Below are 16,993 nucleotides of genomic sequence, written 5' to 3'. Positions count from 1 at the left end.
TTTTTGCTTATAATTTCAAGTGGAGAATTATTGGTTGCCCAAAGCCATTGTACGAAGAATATAAAGAGCACATAAGATTGAATGCTACTGAATTTTTATTCTTGCCTTATCATTGTGAGGATACACATAACCAGCATAGCTTGGAGCTCTGTTAGAAAATAAATAAATTTAAAAAATAATAATAATAATAAAAAAAAAAAAAAAAAAAAAAAAAAAAAAAGAATTCTTTCCCTGGCAGAACAGTTTTTGTTAGCTTTTTGGCATAAAGCAACTCCCTTTCTTGCATCATCACACCCACCACAAAATCAAATGGTATAGTAAAGAAAGGGTAAACACTAGGCGTAAGCTATGCTTTTTAGATGGGCATAAATTCCTATTCTGACAAATTAAGTAATATCAAAAATGTGAAAGAAAATAAATATCATTCTTCCAACCCTCTCTGATGCACGTATTCTCTCCTATGTTATTCATTCTCCTGTCCTTCAAGAACAAAAGTATGTGATTTCTCTATGTATTGAACAACATTAGGCAACTCTACGAGGGATAAATGTCGAACATCAACTGTACGGAACTTGGACCACTCATCAAATCTGTGTTGGAGCTAGTCTCCTGAGACATACTTCTTCTCTGCATAGTATTTCTTCTCACTCTCAGCCTTCTTTGCATTGCGTTTCTGCATTGAAAATAAACAGCATTTCTTTTGATAAGTGAAACTGCGAAAGCAAAACAAAGCAGGAAAATCAAGCCAAAATTCTTCTGAAAAGAAAAAACAGCATCCTGAAGGAAGGTCATCAATTATTTAGATAAAGCATGACCAACTTTAACACAAGAAAATAAAGAAATAATCCAATACTCCCCATTCTCCTTCCTTTACAACAAATGAGATCTGACCTACATGCCCAGTTAGATCAAACCAGAAAATACCTTTCATCGAATTGGTTCATTAATTAATACATTCCCCAATAACATGCATAATTTGCTGATTTGTATTTTCAGATCTAAAGAAATTTCTCATGTAGGCATGCAAGCAAAGCAAAAGAATAAGGAAATACCATGTAAGCCTCATGATTGGCAATTATCCTTTCGGCTACTGAAGTTGTGGTTATATTTTTGGGGCTTTCAAGCAACCGGAAAATTCCCATGCTCTTGGGAACCTTATAAGGATCATTTTCACCCTAAAGAATACAAGATCATCACCATCCTCAGTGAATATATAAAATGAGCAATAATAATTGAACATATTCAACTAAAAAAAGCATTCCCCTACTTACAGTCAACAAGGAGTTGTTCTCAGCAACTGTCCCATGCACAACCAACGAGATGTTGAAAGTTGAAATCTGATCATGCCAAGAAGATACATCTTAACTGGTGATTATGACGATAATGTAGATTATAAGAAAGATAACACAGTTCTTCAAAAGTGGAATGAGTCCATGACACATAAGAGGAAAAGAAAAGGTATCCCATGTTACAACAATCATGTTATAATGAAAACCAGAAACATTGAATCTTTATTGTCAAGTTTGGCAAAGTACTAATTTTAGTCATAGACCAGACAAGAAGGAATGCTTTCTTATCAAAGACACATTCATATACATGCACAACTCAGGCACCAAATGCCCAAATTACTCTTCAGCTTTCCTCCTAGGAGCTATGTCGAGCACCATGTCTCATCTTGCACCCCAAACTATGTTAGTGTTGTGACTGGAATTAAAGCAGTTCTGAAGTAACTTATTAGTAGAGATTGAGCTTCAAACTGTATTTCGGTTAACAAATACAAAACAATAAGGTTTACATTCTAATTAAAGAAAAATGGGCCCTACTAATAAATATTAAAGCAGTTTTAGTGCATTAGAGGGGACGTGTGCATACATAGAGTACACCCAACCAAGTAATTCACTAAATGAGAAAATTTAGAAGTGGATATCTATAGTACTTCATAGACAATCACTTCTTAAAAATTAGAGGGATATCACTTCTTAAAAATTAAAGACATTCCCTCTATTTGATAATTAGCGAACATGGCCTAAAATGTGCGTCAACTCTTTCCCATAAGTACGACTTCCAGATACTGTCAGGAGTATCCATGATAAACTTTTCCATGCTACCAAAAAAAAAAATCCTTAGAAGTTCCATGAAACTTTTACAGCACATGACATGTAAAATATGGGTGACAAAACAAAAGTGTAGACCATGCCTGACCATTGTGAGAATTTTTAAAGGAATAGCACAAATATAGGGAATGTCAGTTATTCAGCCAAATATATCAAATAAAATAGAGTTCATAAATTAGAAAAGCAACGTGGACAAAAATAATAACAGGCCCCAATGTCATGCATTATCAGACATATTGTACTAGGTTTTGCAAGAGTATCAAGATTACAAACTTCACCTTGCATTCGCTGACTAGATATGACATGCAGATACACTTTTTTTGTGAAGAACGGATACAGATACCACAGATAACCACGTATTTGTTGAGTATGAACATCATGGTCCAGTTCAGATGTTGGAAAGTTCTACAGGTGTGTGTGTGTGTGTGTGTGCTTCTTTAATATTATCACCTTGTATATACTCTAACAAGGTACACAAGCATTACATTTTAGACAAATATTAATCAACAGTGTTGTCAGCATGTTCACATTCAACCAAATGTCTTATACATCTGTAACTACTCCAAGAACAAAACATGGTGGGGAACTTTACACAAACTGCTTTGCTAGTGTGTAACATCATTTGAGCATACAAGGGGCGCACACAGAGAAGTTCATTACAGAATACAATAGCAAGATAATCTGATACCCCTTTAGAAAAATTGATCAGAAATGAATTACACACCATGTCCTTTGTAACTTCCCAAGGTGCACCAATGATAACTTCATCAACATAACGGCAAGCCAGCACACTTAGACTACGCTCATGTAAATGCATAATGGGATACTGATTCCCCCTGTTTTCACTGCATGAAACAACTTAAAACATATTCATCGATTTTCCATTACTATAAGGCAGCATACATAGATAATCATGAAGTAACCATGAACTTAAGTCAAATCATGCATAACTAATCGGATATACCTCACAGTCTGGTCTGTGTGGATACCAACCAGTAGAAAATCTCCATGTTGTCTAGCACTCCTGAGGATCTGAGAGATCACAGAAGGATGATGAGAAGCATATTATAACAGAATGGAGAGAGAGAGAGAGAGAGAGAGAGAGAGAGAGAGAGAGAAAGAACATTTGATGATTCAATCATGCAAGTTTTATATGCAAGCAACATTATGAAATTTTATTGTACCTATATCAAATTTGAGGGTGCCAAAGGCAGGCACAAACTCAATGAAATCATGGCATGTTTAATGGTGACAACCAGGGCTATAACAGAACAGGGCTCAGGTATGTGACATGTTAAGAGTGTCTAAAAAAAATCCCCAATAATGAGGTACAAAGGCTATCATACAACAATGCCAAAGTGATAGAATCCACAAAGCTGCATCATGGTCAAGAGAAGATACCAAATTTTCACATCTCTATAGATACATCTCCCCTTATAACTATATATTTAATTGCAAAGACACCACACAACATAAAAAAAGGTCCAATTAAATGTTAACTTGATGCAAGTAACAGCAGCAGGAATATACAGAATCGCCTACTAATCAAATGAAACAAAGAGATGAAAGCAAGAACATGTGAGAACTTTACCTCAACATGCCCAGCATGAAAGAGATCAAATGCCCCATCAATGTACACAATTCGAGCATTTGGCGCAGGCCCCTAATAAATTGAAAAAAAAAAAGTGTTATATGATAGAAAAAGATCCAGATAAAGGGAGGGGGGAAAATGTAATCCCTCAGATATGTTCTCATGTTGGGATGAAATAATGGTAATAACATACTGAATCCATACAAAGATATAATGTGTAAATGACGCCCTTCATACCTCCACGTAAAGAGCCTTTGGTCACTGATTTAATACAAAGCACTGATTCTCATGGAGTCCTTGGTTATTATTGCATCAGCATAACTCTTTAATGAACACCCAATTTTTCAATAAACTCAGATCGCTCTACAGACGTGCTTATATATATATATCCTCATAGAAAATAATTAGTTATATCTTAATGTACTAGAGCACCAATCCCAAAAATGTCAGTCTAAAAAGATTAGACATATGGCTTACAGTTATTGGAGCTAGAGACTTTTTTTTTTTTTTTTTTTTGGATAAATAATGTAAATTAATTCAAAGCGTAGAGCGTAGAGGGGCTCAAACCTACCTAGCACATATGAAGTATACAAGAGGACCCATAAAGTATAGAAAAAGAAGAACAAAATTCCAAAAACTCACAAAAGTTTGCCCCTAGCACACATGAAGTATACAAGAGATGACAGTCTTTGCATGACAATAAATGAGAAGCTAACCAAATATACCTTGCCATTTGAGAACTGCACAATCCGTCGGGATGTTGGTAAAAATTGTGATATCTGAGCACCCTTAGATTCACTCTCTTTATGAGGTTCTCCATGCAAAGAAGTACCATTACAATCCTGACAATCTTTTGCATCCCTTGCAGAGGAGAGTATTCTACCTACATTCAAATGATATATAAGGAGATTAAAAAAAAAACACATAATGATTTTAATATGAAAAATCTAGAAAATTCGAGTGATGATCATACAGGCTCAAAAAACAGTGAGCGCTGAAGTAAACTTTTTAAAACATTGAATCACACCCAGAGGAATTTGGGAAGAGTAGGGGTACAGAAGAGACAGAGAGAGTGAGAGAGAGGAACCACTGCTGCTATCAACCAAATTTCTTCTAGACATGTTCTCATACACACATGTTCAAACTTATTTGATCAACCGTTTAATGGCAATAGTCATGTTGATCACAAACTTCAATGGAATAATTCTGAGATTGATCAAGAGATTCATAGTACCTACAATGTCTGTGCTGGAGACACCTTCTGTGCGTTTGATCTGTTTGTAGCGGCCTGCTCTCTTTGCCAAGGCATAAGCATCAGTTCCATCCGGAAGCAGACACGGATCATCACCATGTATAATATAGTCAATATTATGCTCATTAAAGAGACTGCCCATGAATTTCTCAGTAATTTCATATGGAGCATTGGCTATGACTTCATCTACCCATTTCAACCCGCTAACAAGGGCCAGCCTGGAAAACAGTCCGTATAATTTCAAAATAAGCACTTGGTTAACTTCAAACCAGTCTGCCTATTGGATTTAAACAGTCTTTCAACTCATAAACTATCCAGAAACCGTCTACCAAACGAAAATTTTATGATACCTAACCATTGTGGAAATCACATAAGAATCCAATGAATGGTACATGACAGACTAAAATACATAGTAGAGCAGAGCAAATTAATACCCATACTCACAGATAATCCTCTTCAGTTTCCAGAAACATAAAAGTCAAAAGTTATTCCCAGAAGATATTGGGCAGCAAACATGTGTATATATGTTCACACGCACAAGCACAGACAGACATATACACATGTATATATAACAAATCAAGGAGTATTGAGATTTATGTAGGGGTGTAATAGAGATCCCTAGCTTTTTTATAAATAGATTTGGACTTGGCCCCAATTTTCCACACAGTTGATAGCCTCAACTTAATTGTTTACCTAAATGATCATCACTTCTTAAGCTGCTGGCCAATAAAATTAACAGTAAACGGCCACAAACAAATCTTCAGCATAATTAAAGCACCATCATAAGCTTCCAAAACATTTAGACAAACCCCATGACAAGATGATCAATAAATGTTCCTCAAATTTTTTCCACCTTCCTACTTAAGTCGGTCGTAAGTTTTGTTGGCAATTTCAATCAATTGAAGGTATCAAACAAAACTATAATTGTCCTACTGTAGAAAAATACATATAATTGAGGTACAAACTAAAACTACAATGGAAGAAAAAAGACACGAAATATACCTTTCTTCCATGGATAAAACAGGTGGACCCTTATTGGCAATGATCTCCTCATCACTCACAACACCCACCACCAACTCATCCCCCAGAGCCTTGGCTTGTCTCAAAGCGTTGGCGTGGCCATAATGCATGAGATCAAAACATCCATCCATGTAAACCCGGATACGCTTCTTCTCATGTTTCTTCTTATGGAAAATCCCAAAATCGGACCACAAAAACGGCAAGGAAGGAACACCAACCCCGGCAAAATAGCTGGTGGACAAGCCGAGCAAGGCGGCCGTGAGCATCAGACCACCAAAGAGGTGTGGGTAGTAGTACACCCCTTCCCATATCCAACTGTTGCTTTCATAGTCCATTGGTCCTACCCTTTCTTCTTCTTCTATGATTCACACTTTTTACTTTGAGCACTGCTTGCTCAATTAGAGGAGACACAAACCCTGCAAACTAATACACCATCAACCAATCAAATTCATACACAAAAGTAAATCAATTTGCAATGAACATAACGCAGAGTTAAGCAATTTAGTCCCTTTTCATTGAATCCAAGTAAATTAGTAAAATTTCAAACAAATTCAATGAAACGAATCCCATCGCATAAGTCCAAGAATGTAAAACAAAAATTGAAAGACATAGATCCAAGGAGAATGGGGGATATGAATTCTATAAGCCAGTGCAACATGGGAAATTGAATTCATAATTGACTTCTAAATCTAACCCAGAAATCCAAATGATAATGGGTCAATTTAGGAAAAGAAAATTGATATAATATCTCTGCATTACAGAAGCTCAATACAAACTGAAATCGAATTAAGATGAAAAAAAGAAGAAGCTGGATTTCATTTCTGAGCAAATGCAAATCCAAGCAAAAAAAAGAAAAAAAGCCAACCTGAAATTCACAACCAAAACATGGTTAACAATGACAAACATTTGCGATTTTCTAGGAACATGAGATATAGGCAGGGAAAAGGAGGGCCACGAAAATGGCATGAGTTTATGGCAGCATTGAAATTATCGAAAAAAATGAGAAATTGGGATTCGTGTCAGATCGAATCTGTACCTTACTTTCTCCTTTGTGGTTGTCTCCCCTCTTTTCTTTCTTTCTCAAGAGTCTCTCTCTCTTTGTGTCGTGTGGATGCAAAGAAAGCATGAGAGAGAGAGAGAGAGAGAGAGAGAGTTGTAAGAGAAAGCGCTGTCTTAAAATCTCTCTCCCACCTTGTGTGAGGCTGCCGTGTGAGGTAACTGGCCAGCTCCTTTGCCTCGTCTGTCACTTCTTGTTTTCTACTGCCCAAACAAGCGTGCTGCGTGCAAGGTGGTCTCTTAGTCTTCTTCCACAAATTTAGCAATAGATTTTTTTAGGATATTTTTTGGTGGAAATTAATTCACTCACATGTATTTTAAATTGATGTGAGTTTTTAATCCCATGCATCCAAACTTATCAAATGGAGTGTTTAGGTCGAAACGGGTCAAACGAGTTAAATACATTGATTTTCGAGTCTAATGCGTCAAAGAAATCGACTTATTCATGACCAAACGGGTCAAATGGATCATGTTGGGTTGTTTGTGAATTGCGTTTTGATCCGCCAATCCATTTTGTCGGTCCTTCCGTCCCGTCCCCTCTTCCAATAGGGTTGTTGTGCCCGTCAGTTTTTAAACTTTTTTTTTAAAATAATAGTTAATGACTATTGTTATATCAAATTCAGTGGAATAGATGTATAGTATATAATTAAACACCAATAATGCTACATGTTATACCACATCTCACTTAACTAATAATAGTGCTCATTAGTCTTTGATTTTTTTTAACAACTATTAATTTAAGGATTGATAGGCATGATCTCATTCACGTTAACCCTGCGATGAGAGTATAGTAACTCAAATCAAAACATTAACAAACAATTTTTTTTTTTAAAAAAAAAAAAAAAAAAAAAAAGTAGTTACTTCTAAGTTAAGTAAAAAAAAAAAAAAAAAAAAAAGGAAGGAAATTGAATGTTTGGGGCCAAATGTTTGACGAAGTCGTTTTCCACGTTAAAGAATGTATTAACTTGCGGCCGTTGATGGTCCTCTTCCTTAATCTGACGTCAGCTTCTTTATATTTTCTGTGGTCCAGACGGCAGCTTCATTTTCTTCTTGATTGTGTATGAAATTGATGTGTGTTCTCATTGCAGCCAAGCAGCCAAGCAACCGTGCACACTACTCATAAATGTGAATAAACGAATAAACTAAATTACCTGTCATCTACTATACTTTTATATTAATATTTACAAGAAAGAAATTTAGAAAAGAGATAGAAAGGTCAATAAAATTATAAGGAGAAGATTAAGGATGCGTTTATGAGTGCAATTTTCAACGCTAAAAGTGCGATTTTAAACTAAAATATAGGAGAAAAAAATTGTGTTTTAATTTCAAATCATAAGCAGATGGGTATATGTTTTTAAAAATGTATTATTTTAAAAGTTAAACTGCAATTTTAAAAATTAAATTATGATTTTATCTAACATTTAATTGCGTTTTTAGAAATTGGACTTCAAGTCGCATGTTTTAAAATTGCTATTATTAAGTTGCACTTCTTAAATTTTTTGAGATTGTCTAATCCCAGATACAATATATTTTTTTATTTTTTATTTGAAAAAAAAAAAAAAAAAAAAAGAAGAAGAAGAAGTCAAAATTCATCAAATTTAGCTTTTGAACAGTTTTCTTCCAATTATCTTTCTTTCTTCCTTCTCGATGTTCAACATTTCTTTTTTCTTTAGACATCCACCCAAACTATGAAAGAAAAGTCATAAGACGTCAAAGAATGTTTTACAAGGAAACTTTACAAAAGAACCACTTTTTCACTTTAATTAACTACAAGAAAAAAAAGGAATATTCCAAGCCTTTTGTAAATGACATGTCTTTTTTTCTAATTTGTAAATGACATGTCTTAATAATAAGAAAGGATATACCAATTTCAAACCAAACATAAGAAGGAACACTATACAAAATGAACTTTGGAGGCTCTATTTTTTACTATTAATTATTAAAGAGAACCTAGAGCTGATGATAGGCAGGTGCGGCGTGCTGGGCGAACAACCTCGGCCTCGGCTCGCCGAGTTGCAAGTAGAGTTTCTCATTTGCCACTCTTAGCCTCTCCCATGCCGTATGTAGCTCTCGCCTCATCGGCTCTTCCCTCTCCTTGCTCCTCAACTTCCTCTCCTCTTTTTCCTCCTCAACAATGTCATCTCTTCCTCTTGCCTCGATGTTGGACCCCATATGTTGCTCTCTTCGTATTGGTGTAGATTTGTCTACCATGCAATTGCTATTTGACAAATAGACAGGTTTTTTTTTTTTTTTTTTTTTTTTTTAAAAAAAAGTTAGAGGAATTTTTCAAATTCAGTACATTTAATCGACATTGGTCTTTTTAAGCATATGATTTTCAAATGCATGTTTTAAGGACAAAATGTCGACATTTCACATGTTTTGACATTATGTTAATCTTAATAAAAATACATGTCATAATCACATTCTCTAAAAAACGATGTCAAATTAAGAGTGTGTTAGAAAAGAAAGAAAAAAAAAAAAATCCAACCTAATATTGAAGAAAACTTTATCTCTCTCTCTATTAAGCCTAAAATTAGGGTGTCTAGGTTTACTAATCTACTACTTTTCTCAACCTAAGATTCCTTCTTTTTTTTTTTCTCTCTCTCTTTTTTCTTTTCAGTGAGTTTAACATATTTTGTCCATTAGACGCTGTGATTTATGCTAAAGTTAGGTACCTCATAGGGGTGTAATTCCTTTTTACTAAAGCCTAAACTCTCTCATCCATCAATAAAGCCAAACTTAATGGATCTTGTCACCTATCCTTTTACATATCCACTAGGAACTCCATCTCCTTCAAAGTTGGACAGTTTCAAAGATGTCTACAAGTTCAAATTTTCAAGCTCATCGGGTTGTTGAGCAGACGGGTTGAAAACATTCTCAAATTTTTTTTTTTCATCAAGATTAAGAATGAGAAAGACCCACTATATAAATTTCCCCTTTCCTAATTTTATTCAAGAAAAAAAGTCCATGTCTCCTATCTCGTGGAGAGTATCCGAGTAATGGTGTATATCACCCATCCTTCATTGTTTAAAGTCCATGTAGCATAGTCTCCATAACATTTGTTGTATGGAAATTGATTTTTTAATTGGAAACATTACGTCACATATGCTTTGGGAGAATGGTTAGGTTGGGAGGTGATTAATAGAATTACTCATTCGTAAAACACAATATGGGTCATAAAAAAATCTCGGAGTCCAACTGGGCGTATTTCACAAATGGGCCATTTTTCCTGGACCCATATGGATCTGATGACCAAACACCAATTACGGTTGATAACGTTTCCAAAAAATACAGCATCCTCGTCTCTGACGGCATGCTGCCACGTTAGCGTTTCCACTCCGAAAAGACATGCTTTTAAGAACACCTATTGTTTTCCTTCATGGTTAAGGAAGGAATCCTTTCCTTTACGTCCAAAACAATAACTTTCAGATGTATATATCAATTCCATTTTATATATATATCGGTTCAGATGTATATATCTCAATTTATTATGACATATATCTTATTTTTTGAGGTATATATATTGAGGGTGGGTTATTAAATCGTATATCAAAAAATGATTGATATTAATAGGATAATTAATCTTAAATTCATACTCTCAAATTATTTAATTTTTTTTTTTGTAATAAGAAACCAAGAAACCGAAATTTGGAAAGAAAAACAACTAAATAGTGAGAGGTGGGTCTTTGTCACTACAAAATAACTAAATACGAAAATTTTGGGATAAAATTGGTCGAATTGCAAAAATTTGAAAGTTTAGGGATGCAATACAAAAATTGAAACATTGGAGGTCAAATTGAAAATCGTCTCAAAATTTGTGAGGATAAAGTGTAATTTTCCCTTTTTGTTATTATGTTCACCGCATTGTGGACTTACCACTTACTATATTTTAGATAAGAGATGTGTTTAGTGTCATTTTTTTTTTTTTGTATATTTTTTTATTTATTTATTTTTACAAATCTACTATTAAATTTGTGAAACTTAGATGTAATCCTCGGTCCTCTATCGCGGGCCTTACTTCGATTCCTGATCCGGCCCATTACAGACAATATTGTCATTTACAAACCCAACAAGGAAATATTGGATATTTTTGTGTGCCAGATAGAAGATTGAAACGGTTGACTTTTCAAGGGAGCTCTAGTTATGGGCCTACTTGGTCTTCTCTATTTTTGAAATCCACAAATTTTGGCGAATAGGAGATGGGGTGAAAGTTGGAATCTGGGAGAAAAATGGATCCCAACCCCCACTGCTTTTATGATTCAAACTCAACCAAGATTGATGTCCGCCACAGCAAGGGTTCGGGAACTAGTTGATATTGACACAAATTGGTGGGACTTTCAATGCTTGAGAGATAATTTCAGTACGGAGGAGGTGTGGGCTATTGCTTCTATTCCTATAAGTGGTGTGGGAAATCCAGATGTGAGGGTATGGAGGGGTACTGACTTTGGGATGTTTTCAGTTCGTAGTGCATATCATTTAGCTATGGAGTTAGAACAAAGGAGTAAACCGGGGTGTTCTAGACAAGTGGAGGAAAGTGAGATTTGGAGGGTTCTATGGCAGCTTAAGATGCCCAATTCTGATAAGAATTTTTTGTGGAGAGTTTGTCATAATATTCTTCCGACACGTGATAATCTTTTGAAGAGGAAAATATTAATGGATTCCGAATGTCCTATATGTGGTCTTGTATCAAAAACGGCCACTCACATTTTGTGGTCTTGTCCTTCGGCCTCTGATGCGTGGAGTGCTAGAGAAGTACTTTTTCATAAATTTAAATCTTCAGGTTCAGACTTCTTGCAACTTGTAGAAGAAATATATGAGAAGGGAGGTGTGGAAATGCTCATTGTGTTTGCTAGACAGTCAAATAATATTTGGATGAGGAGGAATGGGGTGATCCATGGGGAAACTTTTATTGATCCGAATGAGTTCGTTCGGTTAACAAACCAGGCAATGGTTGAGTTCAGTCAAGCAAATTTGTCAGCTACTTTAGCAGTGACGCAGGAACAAATAAGACCATCTTCATTATGGACGAAACCTGCTGTACGTGGGTTCGTTCAAGATTAATTGGGTTGTGGGTTTCAATCGGGTTATGGACAACTTTGGTATGAGCGTTGTGATTCGTGATTCAAATGGAAGGTTTGTAGTTCCTAAAACAGTCTCACGGAAGGGTTGTGTTGATCCAACTACAGGTGAAGCTCTGACATCTTTTTCTGCGGTGTCTTTTAGTAAGGAATTGGGTTTGTCATGTATTGTACGTTATGGAGGGAGATGCACAGGTAATTGCAAAAGGGATTAATTCTATTGGAAGGAATTGTTGCAAATATGGACATATAATTGAAGATATCTGGAGGGTGCTGCAGTCTTTTCATGGCTGGAGTTGTCAACATGTGAATCGAAAGGCAAACATGACAACTCATACGTTGGCTAAATTGGCAGTCTAACATTTTCATAGATAAGACTTGGGTGGGTAATACCCCCAGTGTATCTGTGATATTATTAAGAAGGAACTATAAATCTCCTCACTTTGATTTCTTCTGGAATGAGGTTTCTTAGAGTTTTTCTTCAAAAAAAATCCACAAAGTCTCATTTTGATTTCATTTTGCATACATAATTATATTTTGCGGCGTTTTGGCTGCCATGAACAGTCTACGCTTGGTCATCATTGCTCAAATTGGGCAATTGTTTGCACGTGCAAGTGTTGGAATAAAGTAGCTATTATTATTGGCATAGAGAATTCGTTAATAATTAATATAACACACAAAGCATTCTTTCACTTTTTGAACCCTCCATACTTGATTGAGTAATGTTATAAGAATATGCACAGTTTTAAACGTGGCATTAAAAGTCATCATTAGAATTTAATTTAGGGTTAATAATATTTTTGGTACCTGGATTTTAATGTTTTTATTTTTTCTCCCTAAGTTATAAAAAAGACAAATTTAGTATCTCAAATTTTAGAAAAGACTGAATCACTACCTCCGTTAATTTCCGTCTATCCCTTTGGCCTTGGGCCCAGAGGGGTTGCAGGGGGCCACCCCCAGGCCCCATGGCCTACGTGGGTGGCCGAACCACCCCCAAGGGCCTTGGGGGTGGTTTCGGCCACCCTTTTTTGGCCTTGGGGGTGGTTCGGCTACCCCCTGACTGGCTTTAGGAGTGGCTCAGCCACCCATACGGTCAAACTGTTGGTGGCGGACCACCCCCTGCTGTTAATTGGGATGGACAAAAATTAACAGAGGTAGTGATTCGGTCTTTTCCAAAATATGAGGTACTAGATTTGTCTTTTTTTAAAAGCTAGGGAGAAAAAAATAAAAACATTAAAACTCAAGTACCAAAAGAGTTATTGACCCTTTAGTTTAAATGGGTTACTATTATTTTAGTTATAATAGTAGTTTTTAGTATCACCTCAAAAAAATATATATTTAAAAGCGTAAAAGTGAGAGTATATATTATACTTATATTACTTTAGTTACGGTTCAAGATAAGGATCGAGATTTGAGATCGAGGGGATTGGAGGCAAGCATGTTTCTAAATTAACCCTCAAAAATTGAGAAAGAACGAACAAAAAATAGTGCTTCTAGAGCACCTACTTAGGCAAGATATCGCTTGCGACTTGCTACACACAACTTCTACTCATTTTATACCCGTTGACATGACTTTAAAAGTGAAATGAGCGATAAATATGCATTACCAGGATATGAAAAGCAGCATTACCAAATACTTTGAAATTTCAATTATCACCATATCCATTCAAGTCGCCAAAATCTCTAACGTTAAAAACACTAAACAATGAGTTTTACAACAACATATAAATAAATTATCAGATCTTGAAAAAAAAAACTTGCCATATATACTTCTACGTAGGAGTAGGAAAGCTAAAGCTTGGTGGTTGCAGATAATGGAAACAACCAGAAATCCTCGCCATCACATAACCCATCAAAGCCATACCAAGCACCACCCCCATAGCCATAGCCCCACATAAACTCCCATTTCCAACCCTCCTTTCTTCCTTCGCCTCTTCCTCAACAAAACTACAACGGAAACACCTCACCGGCAGCATCCCATTTTCTCGGTTCAAACCCACCAACGCCTTTTCTCCGATCAAGCCTTCCGGAAACCGACCCGGGTCTTCTTCATTAACAGGCGAGCCCAAGTCGTCACCAGAAGCCTCCCCATCGTCATTGAGGCATGACTCGGTGCAAGAACACCCCGACCCATTGTCACGATCCGCGCGGTCAAAACCCGAGGCTCTGAAGCTTTCCCACGCCCGGAAGTCGCGCTCCAGTTCTTCGAGTCGCTGCGATAGGTGCTGCAAATGGTGGGGCTTTGATGGGTGCGATGCGACCTCGGCTGACAGGAGACTTTTGACGAACGCGAATCTTTGTTGGATTTCTTCGAGGAGAAGATCAGAGCAAGGGGTGGTGACGGGGAGAGAGAAGACATGACTGAGTACAGATTCAACTTCCTGAAGCTTTTTCCGCAAGATTGAGTATCTCTTTGTCATTCTTTCTTTCTTCCCCTGTCTATCCGTACGTTATTCTTCTTTTGGACTTGGCTGGAGACCTGTAATTATGAGGCTGGATGGCGGTTACAATTTCTGGGAGTTGTATGTACGTATGTGACGGTTAAGGATTGGGTTCAGTTTTTGGAACATTTTTATTTGATGGAATATATATATATATATATATATATATATATATGCACACACACGTATGTGAAGATAGCAAGAGAGCTTTCATCCTCGTTAAAAGAATCAGAACAAGAATTAATCCATTAAACAAATATTTTCTTGAGACCTACGTGGATTGGATTACTTTTATCCAAGTGGGAAAGGTTGTATTCGGTGAGATGAGACAGATTCGAAGTTAAGGGCCTTTTGGTTTGGAGAATGCATCTTTTGAATGGAATGACTATTCATATGGAATAGTCTTCTTTCTTCTTTTCTTTTCTTTTCTTTTCTTTTTCTTCTTCTTCTTTTTTTTTTTTTTTTTTTTTTAATTTGGTAAGAGCTTATTGAATAGTTATTTCCCCACGGCGAGATCTTTTGGGGGTGGCGGCCACCCCCAATGCATGCTGTGGGTGGCCGGCCACCCATTGGGGTGGTTGGCCACCACACGTTCAACCCTGTTTTGTTTTGTTCTATATATATATATATATAATTAAATTTGAGTTTTGGAAAAATTAGAAATAAAAAAGAGCCTTTTAGTAATTTTAGTTCAATTCCAATTATGAAATATGTACATATTTTATTTCAACATCTTCTATTTCCAATAATACCTATTCATTTTCCTTTAGTTAGGAGTTATATTTATAATCACTTCTTATTGAAGTTTTGTACGTATGTATTATTGACGCTTCCTATATAGTTTCTCTAAAAAATAATTAAACTTCACTAAAAGTTTGAAACTCTGTGAACATAGTAGCCCTTAGTAGTGAACCGCATAAATTCGTACTTTGTGATTGCTTATTTTTTGCGTGCTTCTTATTTTTCGCATTACACTGGTTCTAGAGAATAGGATAGATTTCCTAATAGTAAGTTACTTGGTCTTGGTATTTCATAAATCATCATATATAAAACTCAACCTCTCTTAAGTGCAAACAATTCTTTAAAACTACATCCGTGAACGGAAGCTCTAGCTTTAATCGACGAGTGTGGACACTTGTATGTTTGAGAGAAAGGAGAGAGAAGTCAACTATGACAATGGTCGATCAGCATTGATCCCTAAGTCTTATTAAGTCTTTCAACCATACTCATCTAGCCTTGATCCCTAATCTCAGCAACCCTAATAAAGTCACTCAGTTCTGCCCTATCAGTCTTGCCAATTTCATCTACAAGGTCATTTCTAAGATTCTGGCCAATTGGCTAAAACCCCTGCTCTACAAGATCATTTCCCTCACTTAATCTGTTTTTCTTAAAGGTAGATCTATTCATGATAACTTTATTCTTACTCATGAGATTTTTCACTCCATGAAAAATAAAAAGGGTAATGGGGGTCTTATGGCCATTAAGCTTAATATGAAGAAGGCCTTTGACCATATGGCATGGAGTTTCTTGCTTCGTATTTTTTTTTTCCCTCCTAGGCTTCAACCCCAAATGGCTTCAACTTGTGGAGCAGTGCATCTCTACTGCGTCTTTTTCCATCCTCCTGGATGGCTCTCCTATGGAATGTTCCCCTCTTCGCGAGGTCTTAGACAAGGGGATCCCTTATCCCCTTTCCTTTTTATTCTTGGCTCCGAAGCACTCTCTCGGCTTATCGTCCGGGCTAAAAATCAGGGCTCTATCCACGAGATTAATATTTCCAGAGATTCTCCCCACATTTCCCACCTTCTTTTTGCAGATGATCTCATGATTTTTGCCAAATCCTCCACCTCTAAAGCTACCACTATCCTTGATTGCCTCACGACATATTCACAATGGTCTGGCCAGAATATCAACTTCCATAAATCCTCCATTTTTTTTCAGCCCAAACAGCCACCACAATGCCATTGTCAGCATAAAATCTATCCTGAATCTCCAGCAAATTTTCCCCCAAGCAAAATACCTTGATCTCCCTCTTTTTGTGAATAAGAACAAGAAGAGGGTTTTTGAAGACATCAAGGCAAATATCCTTAGTCGCATTACTGGTTGGAAGGCTAAGTTACTCTCCCAAGCTGCTAGAACCACTCTCATCAAGTCTGTGGCAAATGCCACCCCTGTTTACACTATGTCCTTGTTCCTCCTCCCCAAGGCAATATGGCTCGACATTGACTCCTCTCTTAGGAAATTCTGGTGGGGTTATCCCCATGAAAAAAAAGCATTGCCTCTCCCTTGTGGAATGGAACAAGATTTGTGCTCCTAGATGCTTGGGTGGTCTAGGCTTAAGGCGAATGGAATTTCTTAACAAGGCTCTTTTGGCCAAGCTTGGTTGGTCTATTCTCAACAATGTAGACTCCCTTTGGATCCAATCTCTTATGGCTAAATATTTA

At 36.5% G+C, this 16,993-nt stretch overlaps 1 protein-coding gene across 4 annotated transcripts; it reads right to left on the bottom strand.

Annotated features, from left to right (window-relative positions):
• Positions 1-209: 209 nt before the first annotated feature.
• LOC132183798 (ethanolamine-phosphate cytidylyltransferase) lies at positions 210-7,234 on the bottom strand. 4 transcript variants are annotated; one of them, XM_059597223.2, is made up of 10 exons: positions 7,014-7,234; positions 5,960-6,400; positions 4,940-5,175; positions 4,431-4,588; positions 3,706-3,777; positions 3,079-3,146; positions 2,839-2,959; positions 1,272-1,337; positions 1,053-1,175; positions 210-673 (listed from the first exon to the last, which is right to left on the bottom strand). In XM_059597223.2, exons 2-10 carry the CDS (start codon positions 6,310-6,312, stop codon positions 602-604), a joined length of 1,269 nt encoding a protein of 422 aa, XP_059453206.1. In that variant the 5' UTR covers positions 6,313-6,400; positions 7,014-7,234; the 3' UTR covers positions 210-601. The 4 variants fall into 4 exon arrangements, with proteins under 4 accessions (XP_059453206.1, XP_059453207.1, XP_059453210.1 ...); XM_059597224.2 differs by having other exon boundaries at positions 5,960-6,393; XM_059597227.2 differs by having other exon boundaries at positions 7,019-7,234.
• Positions 7,235-16,993: the final 9,759 nt, after the last annotated feature.

This window comes from Corylus avellana, chromosome 7, assembly GCF_965113065.1.
Source record: "Corylus avellana chromosome 7, dhCorAvel1.hap1.2, whole genome shotgun sequence".
In the NCBI taxonomy this organism is placed as follows: Eukaryota; Viridiplantae; Streptophyta; class Magnoliopsida; order Fagales; family Betulaceae; genus Corylus; species Corylus avellana.
Note: the sequence above shows the minus strand (reverse complement) of the source record. Positions and strands in the feature narration are given on the sequence as shown.